General features: G+C 38.6%; 1 protein-coding gene across 11 annotated transcripts in view; it reads right to left on the bottom strand.

Moving 5' to 3' along the window:
• Positions 1-18807, bottom strand: part of FAM13A (family with sequence similarity 13 member A) — a 333264-nt gene that overhangs the window by 300065 nt on the left and 14392 nt on the right. For 4 of the 11 annotated variants that reach the window (XM_044946337.2, XM_044946342.2, XM_044946338.2 and 1 more), the window contains exon 1: positions 7741-7953. The exons of 1 other annotated variant lie outside the window; for it this stretch is intronic. In XM_044946337.2, coding sequence (XP_044802272.2) covers positions 7741-7767 — 27 coding nt within the window. In that variant the 5' untranslated portion in view covers positions 7768-7953. Of the gene's footprint in view, positions 1-7740; positions 7956-18807 lie in introns of those variants that run through there. 6 more of the 11 variants (XM_044946339.2, XM_044946343.2, XM_044946344.2 and 3 more) reach the window with 3 other exon arrangements.

The raw sequence follows: 18807 nt of genomic DNA, 5'->3' as shown, positions 1-18807 counted from the left end.
TAAAGGCAAATGTAACTATACTATTTGTATATTTACCTTGCTTTTGCTTATTTTGGAGGCCTTTCCATATTAGCACATATATTTGCTAATATTACACTATAAAGACACTATAACTGACTTAACCAATCAATTTACTGATGTTTAGGTTATTTACAGTTCTTCATATTACAAGTATTTCAGCAATAAGCAATCATGCAAACATTTCTACATAATTGTACAGATACCTATAAGATAAATTCTTAGAGGCACAACTGCTAGATGGACAGGCTTATAAAGCTGTAATTTTTTTAATACTACCTCCAAGAGTTAAAAGAGGAGCTTCTTGCTACTAGATTATATGAAAGCAAAATAAATTTCCCTTTAACTTACTGTATGCTGCTACTGTTGCTGCTGCTGCTAAGTCGCTTCAGTCGTGTCCGACTCCTAGCGACCCCATGGACTGCAGCCCACCAGGCCCCTCCGCCCATAGGATTTTCCAGGCAAGTGTACTGGAGTGGGTTGCCATTGCCTTATCCGAACTTACTGTATAAATTATAAATTTTAATAATATTGCCACATCGCCCTACAAAAATGCTTTCATGGTTTACAGCTTGATTCATAGCATATGAGAATGCCTGTTTCCCATTTTATCAACCACGAGTATTAAAAAATTTCATGAATTAACTATGAATGAGATTGAGCAATCTTCTTTGTGAATTTGCATTTATGTTTCTTGTTTGTGAGCCTTCTAGTCATAAGCTCTGCCTAATTTTAATTGGGTGGTTTCCTTTTTCCTACTGATCTGTAGGAATTTTTTTATATTAAAATAATTAATCTTGTTTTAGTCACGTGTGTTTTAAATATATGCTCTAGTTTCCTTCTTGCATTTAACTTATGATATTTGTGTTGTACAGACATTTTGGTTATTTGGCAGAAAACTTTACCCATCTTTTTCTTCAGGGCTGGGTTTCCTTTGAAACACATTCCTTGATTCAAAATTAATCTTTAAATTCACACGTGTGTTATTCTAGTATTTTTATGACTTTACTTTGATATTTATATCTTTGATCCATCTCTAGTTGAAAGAGGAAGAGATACAGCAATTATCTTTCTTCAAGTAGCTAGTGATTATTAAACTGTTTTAATTCCTGTTATTTTAATATCTGATATGCTAAACTCTCCCAACTTAGTCTTAAAGGAGTAACTGTAATAATTCAGAATTGTCATAAAATAAAATAATATAGAATCTTTCCATAAAACATTCATTTTGAATGATAAATTTAAACATAAATCTCCAAACTGCCTGTTACCTATATGAACTTATATTTAATTATATGACACATAAACAATTATGCTATGACTTGCTGTACTACCCCTTCATCGATTATTGTCAATTCATCGTTACAGAGAACAACTCAAATATGCTTTCTTATGATCTCTATTTCAGAAATTACTGAAAAAAAAAAAAAAAGAAATTACTGGACACAAGCTTCTTCTCCCTAAGTCAGCTTTAATATATGAAACAGAATTAATCAGAGTTATCATTATACTATAGTCTTCCCTACTTAACTGGCCTAATTCTTTCATGCTAGTTTGCACTTTCCACCACTGTAACTAGAATTTCCCCCAAATCTTCTGCACAGGTATTAACAAATTAAACCCATCCACAGAGCCAACCATTCTTCCAAAAAAAAAAAAAAAAAACAAACCCTGAAATAACCTAGATACTACTGACTTTATCCACACTGAGTAGATGCATTTCTCTATCACTCTGTTATTGACCTATTTTGACTTCTGATTCTGAAGGGCAAAGATGAAAATTCTCCTTGCAACACAATTTAAATGTGAAGACAGACACATCTTTGTTTGACCATTAATCTAGTCATCTTCAGTACTTGGTTTATTGTTTAAAAAAAACAAAATTAAATGTTTAATCCTGTTTGAAATTTGATCTAAATCCAATAATATAAATAGTCCCTTCAGATCATAGAGTTCCTTTTGTATTATTTAAGACAGATAATGACAGTATTAAGGACACCACCTTAAGGCAAGCAGATAGCCATGTAACAAAGATAATACTTTATGATGCTGTACTGTTCACAATGTATTTTCACATTAGTGTTTATTTGGTTTCTCACAACAATCCAGTTCAATACCCCCTTGTGACAGATGGAAAGTGAGAGGTTAAACATCTTGCTCAGGGTCATGTTGGGCAAGCCAGGAAGTGGCTGAGCCAAGACTCAAAGCCATGTCTCCAGCCTTTCAAATCCTGCCTCATTCCAATGCATGATGAACTTCCCCAAACCACAAAACAGTAAGCCACCAAATGATGAGGTGTATTAGTTGTTTCTGATGCAAGCAACTGAAATTCCAGCTTGAACTAGCTAAAATAATAATGACATTTACTAACACATTAAACTACTACTAAGGAGTTGAGAGGAATGGAAGGTTGTCAGGTGCAATGGCTTGTGAATGTCACCACTACTTGCCATTTATTGATCAATTAACTAAAAGCAGGTCTTTAGGCCGCCTTCTCTCTTCATATCTGCCAGCAGCACTTGGTGTACTTAATTCATTGTTTACATTCAGTAGGGAGTGGGGGACAGACTGCTACCCTAACCATGGAACATATGTCCTTCTCTTTGTTTGGTTTGAGCAATTTAGGTTACCACCAGGGAGACTTTGTTTACACATGAACCAACTATCTTTGCATTTAGGTGGGAACATGTGACTAGTTCAAAGCAATGAATCATGAGAAGAGTAATGAGTCACTTCCAGAGTGAGACAGATAAAAAGCGTGTGTGCCTCCTCCATTTCTTTCCCTCAGATAACTTAGGGGATACATGCTAATATGCCAAGATAATAAATAGATCACAGAATGGAGGAAGCCTACATACCAGAGCCACCAGATGGGAGAGAGATTCTGACAACTTGCATGAGACTCTGAGTTATCTACAAGTTAATTTTCATGCCTTAAGCTACTGAGATTTCAAGCTTTATCTATTGGAACATGCAGTGCTAGTTATTTCGATCGAAGCAGATTACATGCCCACCTGAGGGAAAGCTGCACACTGGCCAGACTGAACATCATCTGAGATGGAATGGATGTGTGGGATCTTTTGACTACATGTGACTTCACAGTAAGAATTCCTGAGATATTCAATTGGAGACTCAAACAGTTAAAAGTACAAAACATTTATAATTGTCCTGCTAATTCTTGTTAATAGAAAACTGCATTTACACACAAAAAACACCACCAAGAAGATAGATGCCTTTGCAGATACACTCTCAGATTCTTGAAGGTCTTCAAAAATAAAATATACCCAGGGAACTGCAAAACCTAGGCCATGACTGATCTGTCCTGTGCAAATGTTTATTGAACAACTACTACTGCCCAGTCCTGAGCAAAAAGCAAGTAATGCAAATAAGACATGATCCTTTCTGTCCAAACTGCTGCCTACTGTGCTGTTGTGCTGTGCTTAGTTGCTCAGTTGTGTCCAGTTCTTTGAGACCCCATGGACTGTAGCCCACCAGGTTCCTCTGATTGTGAGGATTCTCTAGGCAAGAATACTGGAATGGGTTGCTATGCCCTCCTCCAGGGGACTTTCCCAACCCCAAGATCAAACCCAGGTTTCCCACATTGCAGGCAGATTCTTTACCATCTGAGCCACCAGGGTTGCCTACTAGATGACAGAAATTATGCTAAGAAGTTAAACAGATGGTCAAATAGTCCCCAAAATCTACTATCAAGGTAGCATACTGCTCAATAATGTCTGAGATCAGAGTATACTAACATAACCAATATTTAAACTCAGGTATGCCAGGCTCCAAACAAAGCCCATGCTTTTCAAAAATCTCAAATAAAGCTTAAAAAAATGAAATTCAGTATGGCATTTAAAAAACCTAAATGTAGTCTGCATGGGAGGAAATTGGTACCAAATAATCAAACTAGAAACTACCAAGAGGATATCTCTGATGGTCTTGAAACTCTGCTCTTACATAATATTTGTTTGCTGTATTATTTAGGAAGATTTGGTTCAGCTAAATTGAGAACAAGAGAAACTGTAAGGAGAACAGATAGAACTAAGTGTTGACAGTACATAAGGACATACGATAGCTTGGTAGACATATTCTACACAGAAAAAGTTGAAGATGATTAAAAAGAGATGAAAGAACCAAGTTAAGCACCTGACATTCATGAGACACCAATTATTTATGTCTTTACTAAGTCACCCATTGATTTTACCCATTCTGGCCCCATGCGCTTTCTGCCTGAGATATGCACATAAAAATTCATAGCTGTGCAGTGGTGTCTTAGCAAGTTACAATTATACCTAGGCACACTTGCCCCTGACGACAGAGCAAGTTGTGCTGGCTCCAGATACCCTCCACCTGCTGAGCCAGCTCACACTCAATACTGGTCTTCAAAAATGCAACATGATCAAAAAAGGTTGATATGACCAAGAAGGCAAGAAAGACAGGAAAGATGAACATTATGTAATCAGGACTTGGGGAGTGTCGTCTTTTGGTCCCATTTAAACCCTTTCCAAGTAGGTAAACCTACCTCATCTTTTCCCCCTTGCTTTGTGCAGTGTCTTGCTGCTGCTGCTGCTAAGTCACTTCAGTCGTGTCCGACTCTGTGTGACCCCATAGAAGGCAGCCCACCAGGCTCCCCCGTCCCTGGGATTCTCCAGGCAAGAACACTGGAGTGGGTTGCCATTTCCTTCTCCAGTGCATGAAAGTGAAAAGTGAAAGGGAAGTCGCTCAGTTGTGTCCGACTCTTCAGGACCCCATGGACTGCAGCCTACCAGGCTCCTCCGTCCATGGGATTTTCCAGGCAAGAGTACTGGAGTGGGGTGCCATCGCCCTCTCCATGTGTGGTATCTCAGGTTGGTGCAATAAATCTACAAGAGTATCCTGATTTGGTCCGCGAGCCTTTTTGTACTGTGGCCTGTCTGCGCTATATGTATAACAAGGTAGCTGATAGCACCAGGTGGTGAAGCTACAGGAGCGGATGTGCCCACAATAGGGACAAAGGCTATAAAGCCTGGGATACCCCTCAAATTGTAGCCAGCACTACCAAGAGTTGGGGCTAAGTCAGGACAGAATGATAGCCGGGGCCTGACAATACCAAGAGAACTGAGCCCCAGATTCACCAGTCACTGACTTGGTCCCTAAACTCACTCACACAGCAGAAAAGTCAAGAGTATAAGAACCTACACTTAGGCACTCAAAGTTCCCCCTTTATTCATCTATTAGAACATCCACTCCCCAGTCTCAGCCCACCTATCCTCACAATGACCACATGGCACCTTGGACAGAACACCTGGAAGGGCAGGGAATCTGAAAGACTCAGGATTCACCTGAGAAGGCTTGAGTCATCCAAAAGTGTATTAAAAACTAGAAGAAACTAAGATAATGCCAGTTGGCAAGTATAAGTTTCCTGTTCTGCCTGGGGGTGATTACTGAGGAAAAGGAAGTATGTCCCAGTAAAGAATCAACCTATTCTATGTAATTTAAGTAAGTTTGTGAGTCCACTACAGTTTTACTAACAGCACTAGCAATTTGGGAAACAGAAAATATCAAAAGGAAATGAGGATGAGAAAGTCAATAGAACTAGGAATTTAAAATCTTTAAACCTGTCTTCCCATTTCAAGAATTCACGCACACACACCCATACACACACTTTACAAACATTTGGTACTCAATTATTTTGTCTGAAGAACAACTATCTTCAGTAACAGGATACTGAGCAGTTACTACATATATGTCTAGGTAGCAAAGTTCCAAACTATTAAGTTTATGAGCCCACATGCATTCATTTATGTTTACTTAAAGTTCTCACTTTTCTGTCAGAAACATAAAGTGTTTTGATCTTCAACAGCCTTTTTTCCAGAAATACCATGCTTCGATTCCTAAAAATGTGCTTCCCCCTATAGTAAAATTGGGACACAGCACAATCAAAGACCAAGCTAAAGAGTAGGAATGATTAAGAACTATTTCTCCTGGGAGCAAATAATCCCTTAAATTGTACGATTTCTATATCAACCTTAAATGAAATTTTGTATATGTTTTGGATATAAATTAAGGAAAAATATGGAATTTCATACATGGATTAGTCTGCATTTTAGTCAAGGTGAAGGTGAAGAAGATCGCTCAGTCGTGTCCGACTCTTTGCAACCCCATGGACTGTAGCCTACCAGGATCCTCTGTCCATGGGATTTTCCAGGCAGTAGTACTGGAGTGGATTGCCATTTCCTTCTCCAGGAAACTTCCCGACCCAGGGATCGAACTCTGGTCTCCCACATTGTAGACCAGACGCTTAACCGTCTGAGCCACCAGGGAAGTAAAGACCAATATAAGCAGACTAAAAGCAAGTAGCAAAGATCCAATCAAACAATCAGATGTCTGCAAATGTCAGGACTAATAGGTCAATCTGCTGGTTTACTCTACACATTTCCAGCTCTAAAGTCTTTCTTTCATAAAGCTGGAAAAATGCAGACCTGTGCAGTCAAATATAAGCTCAGTATTTTCCACAAAGAAAAGTAAGATCTTGAAGGAAACTCTTTGGAGTGATAAAAAGATTCCCAGCTGCACACCTAGATGCTACAGGCATCCAAGCATCGGGGCTGAAAGGAAAAGAGTTAGGAAGACACAGGATGCTGAGAAGTTCTGAGCTGAAAACCAGGGAGTTATCCTACAGTTTTACTAAGAAAATTCAATCCGTGGGGTTAGTGCACCATCTGGTGGCCATTCTGGGCCTACGTGTCAAAAATTTCCCAGATGTTTCTAGATATTTTAGGATGCCACCAGAACTACAACAAAAATACAGTTCATTCGGACACTTCACAGGATCTGATCAAAATGTGATGAAACACTAGAGAGTAGTTAAAGATGATAATACAGAGTAAGATATTTCTCATTTGGTAAAACTCCAGGACAAATAAAATGCCCCTTGGAATACAGTACCAATTTGAGATAGATGTATTTTCTGTGTATTATTTAAAAAGATGTAATTACAGCATTCTGTAATTTATGTAATTGTAGCTATACAATTATTGCAAAAAAATATATACAATTATTGCAAAAGGTTACTCGTAAGCACCAAGAGAATTGCTTTTTTGGAAAATTCATGAATTTCGGCCCTAGAAATACCACTTTTCTCCATGGATTTTATATCAGTGTTTTTTTATTACTGCTACTGTATTATAATCAGTAGTTTGTACGGCTGGTTAAGGATTTACACGTTTATCAACTTAGCTCTTTCACCATCACTTTTAGCAACCATGCTAAAACAAAAATTCTAGAATTACTAAATGAAAACAAAAATGTGAAATAGAAAAATGTTACATACATTCTTGGAAGCAAAGACATTGACGGTTATTTTAATTTTTTTAATTTGCTCTCAATCTAGGCACAAGATATTTCCAATAACTATAATTTAACTCATACTTAACTCAGAACAAGAAAGTCTAAAACACTGGAGAGTGATCTACATACAGTATGTAAGTTTACTTAACTGAGTAAACTCAGCACACATCTTCCTTCATGTGGAAAAGGAAACTGGACGATAACATGGAATACCACCCCAAATACTGCTGAATGTCCATGTGAACAGTTAGGAATTTAACTTAACAAATCTCCCCACACCTCCTAAGAAGGGAAAACAAAGTCACACAGACATCTCCTCCAAACCAGGAGGGCAGAGGCCTCTCCTGGGTCCTGGCAGCGTCCACCGAGACAGAGGCGGCCTGTACTCACACAGATGGCGAGAGCTCCAGCCCCCATCTCGCCTGGCAGATCTGACGGAGACTGGATGAAACGATCAAAACAGCAGCAAAACACTAAAATTCCATTTGGTCGATATGGTCTGATGTAAAACACAGCTCCAGATCCAGAGGCCCCACAGAAAGTCCAGGGCAGCTCCTAACACTTTCGGAAGTGTGGCTTTGCTTCTGATTTGGCTAAACCCACATGGCTGGGAGGACTGCCTGGAGTTGAAATTTGATCCACAGCTTCTAGGACTGGTGAACTGACGGAGTCACGTGACCTGGGTCTTAAGTTGCTGACATCTTTTTCTTAAACCTGACTTGTTAGATGCCACACACAGGCTTCTTCGGCTCAGAAAGCACCAATTACCTCAACAGGTGGTGTTCATTTATTAACACATTTAACTAAGTGCAGAAAGCAAAGGCACATTTGCTTCCATCGATACTCATCTCTAAGAAAAATTCACCTATTTACACTCAGGTTTAAATCTGAAGGCATATTCCTCACTTTTCTAAGGCAGAATCAGTTAAATTTTATCAAAATTTTCTTCCTTCCACCTTTATTCTGTCAGCATTGCTCCAAATGAGAACGCTCTACTTTATTTAACTGTTACATACTGCTTCTAATTAGCTTCAGATTATCTTACATACATGGGTGATAAACACAGACAACATGTTTCTAGACATCCACAATTCAACATATGCGATTTATGGTCTGGAAAGTTAGCCTCCAGCTGACTTTTCCAGAATTTTCTACCCCATATGCCACATCATTAGAAAATCTCATTTGACAATTTCCAAATATTTGAGCAGATAGGTAAAAATATCCATTTCATACAAGCCAGAAGGAAATGGTACTTTTTTTTTAATTACCGCTTTTCTGTCAAATCTTTTTAACTGGCACATTTAAGAGAATGGTAACAAGTATTACATGGGAAGTTTCACCTGACTCAACTTTAAAAGACTTTAATTGCCCCCAACTACAAAATATATTAATATTTACTCTTAAGGGGAGGAGGTGGGAGGAAAAGGGAAAAATGAAATCAGATTCCATTACAATACTTTTCTCCAAATATAGTATTCTTTGTTTAACTGCAGCCAACCAAGAGTACCTGCAGAGGAGCCAAGACAGCAAATCATATTAAGCAATCCGTAAGACTTGACCAATTGTGTTTTATTTCCATAGGTGCACATAACACTGCACAGATTCTACTTTCACAAGGCAGAGCAACACAATTCCAAGGCCATACAAGGGAATGGCAGTGGGACAATGGACAGAATCCTCTCTATTGCAAAGAATACATTTTTTTTTTTCACTTCTACATTAATCTAGATTTTAATCACTCTGCTTCCCATTCAACCATTAGAAAACTAGGTTGATTACTAAAGAAAATCATAACATAAACTTTTTCTAACACAAAATTTGTCTTCTTTTTCTGATTATATATATTGCTGGTCCATGGTGAAAAATAAAAAATTAGGTCATCTCAAGGCCCATCATCCAATGTTACCCAATCAATATGCATTACCTACACTGGGCCAGGCACTATATACCTTACTGACAATGTATGTACCTTTTCTCCTACATCATCCAATGTTGGGAGGGAGGAGTCAGTAAAGAAACCTTTTGATTAATAAATGTAGAGATGCTAATAAAGAAGTCAAGATGTAGCAAAAGAATAACAGAGGACACCCAGAAACATTTAACATATTTACTTCCAGGATTTTTTCTATGCTTTTTTTAAAATGTAATTTAAATCCAATTTCTGATCATTTTAAATCCTAATATTTTTACTTAACATCTCATCAGATCCCATATTGTTAGAACTATAAACTATTTTATAGTTTATATTATATAGTTTATATTTTGTAGTTTATAGCATAATACTACATTCTATATATATAACCATTTAGTCACTTTCCCTAAAATGTTTTTAGACATTTATATGGTTTCCAATTTTATGTGCGTATGATTTTAAATAATGCTTTGTTCTCAATGATTTTTTCTTTCTAGTAAGGACTCCTGAAAATGAAATTTCTGGATCACAGTTAATATGAACATGTATCAAGGTTCCTGACACACACTGGCTCTGGCAGTTTTTATTCTTCAACTTACCCCATCCAAGGCCTGAATATTTTGTAAAGTATTTCCTAATTTAGTGAAAACGATTTCTCATTTTCAAACTTATATTTATCATAACATTAAAGATATGAAAAAGCCTTATTAGTCATTTGTACTTATTCTGTGAACTCTCTTTGATCTATTTTGTTTACCAAATGGAGCCTTTTCCATTGCAGTCTCTTTTATAGGGTCATTGTAAAGATCAATGATATAATCCATAAAAAGCACTTATTTTTATTACCATTTGCCTGTGCTATGCTATGCTAACAATTTGGGATGCTTATTATATGGTTTGACTATATATATCTACTTGGAATTATTTCAAAGTATGGTAAAAGATAAGGATCTAAATTGATGTTTTATTTTCATATAACTACTATGGTCCAGATTGTTAACTCTCTCCAGTATATATAATCTCTCTTTCTGATAATATTGGAGCTCTTTCTTCCCCTGAGTTCTGGCTGAGCCCACAGTTACCCAGCTGGAGACTACATTTCCTAACCATTCATACAGGTAGACAGGGCCAAGTGATCAGATCTGCATTAACAGAATGGGTACGAATAGAATATGTGCACCTTCTGTGTCCTGTGCTTAGTAGGAAATCCCTTGCTTCACATTTACTCTCCCTCCCTTTCATCACAAATGCCCTCCCCTTCATCACAAGCTGGAATGAGGATGCACCAGAAAACTAGCTTCGACCATGGAGAAGATGGACAATGTCCCAGAAGATGACAGAGTAACTTGATGGAACAAACCCTAGACCTCTGAATGACCTTGAGGAGTACAGCATTCTTATAAGACTAGAACAAATAAAATTTAAGTGGGAATGAAATAAGACTCCCAGTAAGATACTATATTTGAAAGTCCTATATGTGAATATACATGTATGTATATTAAACAAGTTTGTCTTTAGCCTAACTCAAATACTCAATAAAAGGACTCAGTCACATTTATTGGGCAAATTTCATTTCCCACTTGTGATACTATGTATACTATATATTAAATTCATAAATACACACACATATACATGTACATACTAGGGTACATTTTTCAGGCTAATATATTCTATCTAGTTTTTTTTATCATAGTTCTATACCATTTTTATAATATTTGAATAATTTAACTTTATAATTGATTTAAATATCAAATAAAAATAGTTTTTTTTTGTTCTCCATCTCTTTCAAAATTATTGCTCTTCTTCCAATTTTTAATGATGAATTTCAAAAGCATTCTGTAATATCAGATCAAATTTGAGAATCAAAAATTATACTTTCTGATATTGTTTCTGGACTTCCCTGGTGGCTCAGACGGTAAAGCATCTGTCTACAATGCGGGAGACCCGGGTTCGATTCCTGGGTTGGGAAGATCCCTTGGAGAAGGAAATGGCAATCCACTCCAGTACTACTGCCTGGAAAATCCCATGGACAGAGGAGCCTGGTAGGCTACAGTCCATGGGGTCGCAAAGAGTCAGACACGACTGAGCGACTTCACGTTCACGTTCACGTTATTGTTTCTAATAGGTGTATGTTTATCTTTTTTCTATTTTTAGATAATACTATAGAAGGACAATGTAAGGAGGGAAAAAATTTAGTCCTAATTTCCATAACTTCTTAAATACCATTATAAAGTAAAATTAATACTGTGATAACAAATTTTTATCCTTCTTTTTCTGCAGTGACTAGATATAGACAAAATAAATTTGTTAAAAGAAACCCTGAATAGGCCATTTAACAAAAAGCACCAGAAGACTCTCTTGACTACAAAGTTTGTTTCTTTGTGGAATATATCTGTTATCATAGCCTGAAATTACTATTTTCCTGACCCTCAAATGAATGAAAGCAATAGTAGAGTTCAATTAATTCCAGAAAGCTCTCTGAGCTGTCATATGTATATTCCTGATTATTGATTTATAAAGAACTTAAGATACACAAGCCACAGTCAAGAGATTTGCTTATATGAATTACTGATTCTTCCTAGAAAGGATAGAGGGAATTTTTAAAGTTCTTTACTGCAGAGCCTGCTCTGGTGGGCTAACTCCATGACTACTTCCAAAAATGCTGAAAAAGCACAGCCAGGACAAAAGATGTCCTATGTTCAAGAAGATCCCTGGGTACCCTGGAGAAAAAGGTCAAGGTTATTTCACAATGGATGGTCAGGCCCCTTGGACACTGTCATTTAAATCACCCTTTGACCCAGGAAGATTCATGGAGGAAGTTAAAAGGACCAGGTCATCCTCCAGGCTCCAAAACATCTTAAAAAAATGCTTTGAAACCAGCCCCTCTAATGTTAGATGGCAGAGCTAATGGATATCAAAGGGCACAATCTCTTTACCGGGAGTAGCTATAACAGATGCCAGAAGAAGAGCAGTAGCCTGTAGACACAGTACCATTAGCCATGTAGCAAGGACCAGTGAATATCAGGGTGGCTTGTGGTGGTAGGTGGTAACTAGAGCATGAAGCACTGGTGGCCCATTAGAAATGGGACAGTGAAGACTTTTTTGGGGTCCAAAAAGACTCCAAGCTAGAGTCGTTACTCCAGCTCCTGCCCTATCCCAGCTATTTCTCAATGAGACTCCCAACCTGGCCCAGAATCAATGACATTCAGCTCGACAGGATATCAGAAGTCAGCCAGTCAGCAACTATTTAGTATTTACATACTCTCTGTCAGACAGAAGGGCTCAGATATTTTGGTGTTTGGATCCCTCACTGTGGATGCACTTGTTCCATAACAGGGTCAGCAAACTAGCCTGAGTGCCAAATACAGCTTTGTTGTTGTCGTTGTTTAGTTGCTAAATTGTGTCCAACTCTCTTGTGACCCCAAGGACTGTAGCCTGCCCAGCTCCTATCTGGGATTTCCCAGGCAAGAATACTGGAGTGGGTTGCCATTTCCTTCTTCAGGTGATTGAACCTGTGTCTCCTGAGTCTCCTGCACTGGCAGGTGGATTCTTTACCACTGAGCCACCAGGAAAGCCCTGCCAAATGCAGCTACTCCAGACCAAATCTGGTCACACGCATCTGTTTACATATGCATACGAATACTCTGGCAGTAGCAGTACCATGGGAGAACTGAGTGGCAGAACTGAGTAGCTGCAACACAGACAGAACACATGACCCAAAAGTCTAAAATATTTACATCTGACCCTTTATAAAGTTCACTGACCCCTGCTCATTACTGGGCATTAGAGTCCTCATATACCTACTGAAAGACTAGTCTATGGACTCTGGTTCCTTAGAAAACAGTAGGAATGAAGTCTTTATTGGGTGTGTTAATCTGCTTTGTGACAGCAGCTACATTTGAACCTTCTCCTATGTATTTTCTGAAAGGTTTCCCTGAAAAAGGACCAGTTTAAAGCTGATGATCTCCTCTCTGTTCTGAATTTAGATGCATTTCCATTCCACTTCAGGAGAAAAACAATGACCATGGTCCTAGGAAAAGACTGATTACTTTGTAGCCAAGGAAACCAATAACCAAAATAACTAATTTAAATCTGTTCAACTGGAAACCTGCTTCAGTAAACCGATCGGTTTTTTTTAAGCCAACCCATCACTTCTGGCCAATGAAGAAAGTTCTAATAAACATGCCTCTGAGTGCCAACCAATCAATAAACACCTTATTGGAATAACCACTCTCCTTCAGATGATGCCAACACCCCCAAAAACTGCACCAGTTCTAATTCCACACTTCTTAAGATAGCCGTCTGCTCTGCTCACAAGACTGCCTGACCAGCATAGCTTTCCCTTACCACAATAGTAAAAAATTCAGCTGTCTTTTCAGGTTTTGGGTATTGATCTCATTACTCTTGGACGCAACCCAAAGTTTAGAAACCCCGAATCTGTGGGTCATTCTTTAAGCTGCATTGTTTGATCTGCATTTCTATTACTTCCTCGCTAGCTTCCTACCGCCCTTTCTTCTAGTCCTATTTATAGCTCTGCTTCAACTCTCAGCATGCCTCTTGGCTGAGGCTAGACTGCTTGACATAATTTCCTTCTTGCCTGGAAGCCAAAGCAGATCCACCACACCAATCTCCATAGCAGGAGAAAATCAGGGCCCAGCCCACTACGAAGTTGACAAGAGGGCTGATTTGGGAACAGGAAGCACTAAATATCTATGGTAATCCTCCTAGCCTCAGGCCTGGGAAACAAGAGAATAGTCACATTTCTTTTTTTTAAAATTGAGGTATAGAACTCCGGGAGTTGGTGATGGACAGGGAGGCCTGGCATGCTGCGATTCATGGGGTCGCAGAGAGTCGGACACGACTGAGTGACTGATCTGATCTGATAGATGATTTAGGACATTATATGTTTCAAGTGTACAACAAAATGATTCACAACTCTAAAGGTTATACTCCATTTATATTTACTATGAAATATTGGCTATATTCCCTGTGTTGTACAATATATCCTCATAGCTTATTTATTTAATACTCAATTTTTTGGAAAAGTTTTACTTTCCCAATAAATTTGTTAAAGCCATAATTTAACTTTTCAATTTCACAAGCACTTATATACAAAGCACAATGTATACCTTATTAATATTCTAGGAATTATGGCTCAAGAGATGTACAGGAAATGGTGTATTACTTGAACTATGAAGTATATGTAAACATATTTAGGACATCAATTGCACAATTTGTGAAGGTATTCTGTTTGACCATTTTGTATCACTTCCATAGTGATTTGAAAGGCCATGGACCTCTACATGGGTGAACATCACTATTGCTAGCAATCAACATGTGTGTGCGTGCTCAGTTGCGTCCAACTCTTTGCGACCCCACAGACTGTAGTTTGCCAGGCTTCTCTACCCATAGGATTATCCAGGCACTCAATACCTACTGTCCGTCATTCTTCCAGCTTCAGTTTACAACTATCTCATGGCTTCTGAAGGCACTTGAGTCTTAATCCTTCAATTACCAAATATAAAACACTAAATTGTATAATCAAATTTGAAATGTGAACACTTAGTCTTTGAGAAAAGTCTAAAATTGGAAGACAGAACAAGATGGGATGGACAAAAGTGATTGGAGCTAGACCATCTAGAAGGCAGGTATTGAGCTGACTTATACAATGAGATCACTGACTAGGACAGAAGGGGAAAGAGAGGGCATCTAACGTGGGTCTGTGTGATGAGCAGGGGAACTGACACTAACTGGAAAAGCAAAGAAACACTGGCTTGACCTCATAAACAATGAGAAACTACTCTAAGTTCTTAAGTAGAATGAACAGCTTGAGTAAATTTGTGCCATGCTGCTGTGCTGTGCTTAGTTGCTCAGCCATGTCAGACTCTTTGTGACCCTATGGACTGTAGCCCACCAGGCTCCTCTGTCCATGGGGATTCTCCAGGCAAGAATACCGGAGTGGGTTGCCATGCCCTCCTTCAGGGGATCTCGCCAACCCAGGGATCGAACCCAGGTCTCCTGCAGGTGGATTCTTTACTATCGGAGCCACCAGGGAAGCCCAACTCGTGTCATATTCACCTGAACATCTGATGAGAAGGTGCTAGAATAGGAAGGAGACTCCTTACAGATAAATGGACTCCGTTAGTAATAATCCAGCTGAGATGAACAGGTCTTGAATTCATGTAGTGAAGGATAAGTCACATGAATTTTGTAGAAAGAACTCTTAAGATGAATAATTAACTTAAGAGGCAAAAAAGATGTCAACGTAATCAAGAGAGGTATGGAAAATGATTTTAAAGTTTTGCTTTCCAGGACACTGGAGCAGTGCCTAATAATGTGGGTACTCCAGTTCGCCTGGGAGAGTTTCAATTTATGTTTGCTGACTTAATGTAATTATTAATCGGGTCCCCTTTTACTCTTAAAAGTGCTCTGGGAAAGCTGAGGTTAAGAGTGAGTGAGTGAGTGACGTTGCTCAGTCGTGTTTGACTCTTTGCGACCCCATGGACTTTAGCCTACCATGCTCCTCTGTCCATGGGATTTTCCAGGCAAGAGTACCGGAGTGGGTTGCCATTTCCTTCTCCAGAGGATCTTCCAAACCCAGGGATTGGACCCGGGTCTTCCGCGTTGTAGGCAGACGCCAGCAAAGGCTATTGCCAGGGTATCAGAAGGATCCTCTCCCCGAGGGTCCTAAGAACCCAGACTCACCAAAGTCTGTCTTCCACTGGAAAAGATCTTTTCACTCCCTTCTGCACTAACACCAAGGCAAAGTCCCGTGGGCCAGTTCATGAAATGGGAATTAAGGAGGGCTTTGTTGACCACCCCAGCATACTCTATCTACCGGGGGACTTTCTGGACTACAGCCTTAAGTAGCAGTAAGAAAAACTGTCTGTCCACGAAGGGGGTTTTCTTATCTTCCTCTCATATGCTGAATTTTCTTTCATCATCCCCATGCACTGAAAATAATGTGAGTCACTGCCAGTGTTGATTCAGTCTTCAAATTTGCTGTATAAATCCAGAACCACAAGAAACTTGAGGCTTTTTGTCTCTCTTCAAAAGTAATTTTGAATTCTTTCTCACCTTTGGTTTAAGTAACTGTATTAGTGAAGCGATTATACCTTTGGCCTCGGAAGCTATAAAGAAATACAAATTTTAGCTTGGTGTTTTAAAGTAAGTTTGATTTAATATTTTAAAAATGGCTCTAAAAATCATTGTCCTAATTGGGACTATTTGTTATACAGTGACCCTACTAAAAGGAGATATTAATTAGCTGGCAAACAACATGTTTGAACAGAAAGTTGCATTTGATTTCAGGTAGACTCCAGAAGTCTTAACACAACTTCAAGGTTTTTCAAAATTAAATTCTCAGTCATTTCCAACTCTTTATGACCCCATGGACCGTAGCCTGCCAGTCTCCTCTGTCCATGGAATTCTCCAGGCAAGAACACTGGAGTGGATTGCCATTTCCTTTTTTTTTTTAATTGCCATTTTTTCTTTTTTAAATTGCTATTGCTATTACATACCTTAAACTCTAGTCTATTGATCATGGTAGGCTGGATAATAACCACCTAAACATGTTCACATCCTAATACCCATTGTGAATATGTAACCTTGCGTGGCAAAAGGATTTTGCAGATGTAGTTAAATTAAGGATCTTGAGATGGGGAAGATTATCCTGCATCACCTAATCGCAAGGTGGCAGTAGTAGTGTTAGTCACTCAGTCATGTCCAACTCTTTGCAACCCCATGGACTGCAGCCCACCAGGCTCCTCTGTCTGTGGAATTCTCCAGGCCAGAATAATGCAGCGGGTTGCCATGCCCTTCTCCAGAGGATCCCCACCCAGGGATTGAACCTGGGTCTCCCACACTGTGGGCAGATTCTTTACCACTGTGACACCTCTAATAACATGAGTCGTTATAAGACAACAGGAGGGTCAGAGCTGGAGGAACTGTCCTCAGATTTGAAGGTACTGGCTTGCAGAGAGAGGAAGAGGCCACAGCCAAGGAAGGAAGGTGGGCTCTAGAGGGACAGGAATGACCTTGATTTTAACCCAGTGGAACTGACTGCAGACCTCAGACCTTTTGAACAGTAAATAAAATTATGTTAAGTCACTAAATTGGTGGTAATTGGTCACAGCAGCAATAGGAAACGAATACACTGTTGCCCAGGAATTAAGCAAGGCTTATATTTTCCTACTTTAGAACCTTCGTTCACCAGAACGTCCTTGTCCCCTCTTTCCACTTGGGGAAGGAACACACACACTTCAATGCCTGGCACCAGTGTCAATAGCATTCCTGAGGAAAGTTATCCCTTTGGTGGACCCATGTCGGATTTCAACCACTAGTAGAACATTTACACATGGCTCTGCTCTTGTCTGCAAACCTATTTTTCTAGATTGAGAACTCCTTGAGGGATAGGGCATTATCTTATTCAATTTCTTGGTAAGTATTATAACATAAATATTTGCACAATTCATGTATTAAATGTGTAGCAAAATCTTGGGTTGCCCCTGCAAGCACTCTGGGATCATTTAAAAGTGAAAAGAAATAGGGATTACGTGAGAGTCATCAAAGAACTGAAAAGTGTGAACATGAATACAGCTTCTAAGGGATTTCAGAGAAAAAGTTTGGAGATCTGAAGGAGGAAAAAGAGTCAAGAATAATAAATATGTGATGAAGTAAAAAGGTAGTTAAAAGGTGCAAACTTCCAGTTGTGAGATAAGTAAGTCCTGGGGATGTAATATATAGCATGGCAACTTTAGTTAATAATATTGTTATATATTTGAAAGCTTCTGGAGAGATCTTAAAAGTTCTCATCACAAGAAAAAAAAATGCAACTATGTGAGGTGATGATATAACTCAACTTACTTTGGTGATCATTCGACAATATACCCCTATATCAAGTCATCAAGCTGTGTACTTTAAACTTACACATTGTTTACATCGTTTACATCTCAAGACCACTGGAAAAATAATACTTATATTTTTATAAAAAATTAGAACATAAAATTACATTCTATAATTATATCTGCAAGCACATAAAATCTCTAACAGAAGAAACAAGGAGTGCAGTGCTTATGGAAAATATGTTTGTGGCCTTTAATATCTGAGTTCCTCATTTTCAACCTCAATCAGGAAGATTCCACTGAATTTTTCAAATCTTAACCCTTAAGTTAAAATCCTTAAAGCAGTTACTTCTGATTTTTTAAAAATAAGAATTTAGTTACCTAAACATTTTTTATTAAAATGTTTTAAAATATATGACCTGTGGCCAGCACAGTACCTAACTCATTGTGAGACTATAATAAATAACATGGTTTAAACAAATATTTTTAAAAATCCAGAAAAGTAAAAAAATAAGTCATGAGCTAATAAGAAAATAGCAACTGCATAATAACTCCCAGAACTAGAATTAAAGGTTGTTTTAACTTGTGAGGGGGTATAGGAAACAATCACTGCTGCTGCTGCTGCTAAGTCGCTCAGTCATGTCTGACTCAGCAACCCCATAGACTGCAGCCCACACAGGCTCCCCCGTCCATGGGATT

Source organism: Bubalus bubalis, chromosome 7 (assembly GCF_019923935.1).
Source record: "Bubalus bubalis isolate 160015118507 breed Murrah chromosome 7, NDDB_SH_1, whole genome shotgun sequence".
Classification (NCBI taxonomy): Eukaryota; Metazoa; Chordata; class Mammalia; order Artiodactyla; family Bovidae; genus Bubalus; species Bubalus bubalis.
The sequence above is the reverse complement of the archived record's forward strand: the minus strand, read 5'-3'. Positions and strand labels throughout refer to the sequence as shown.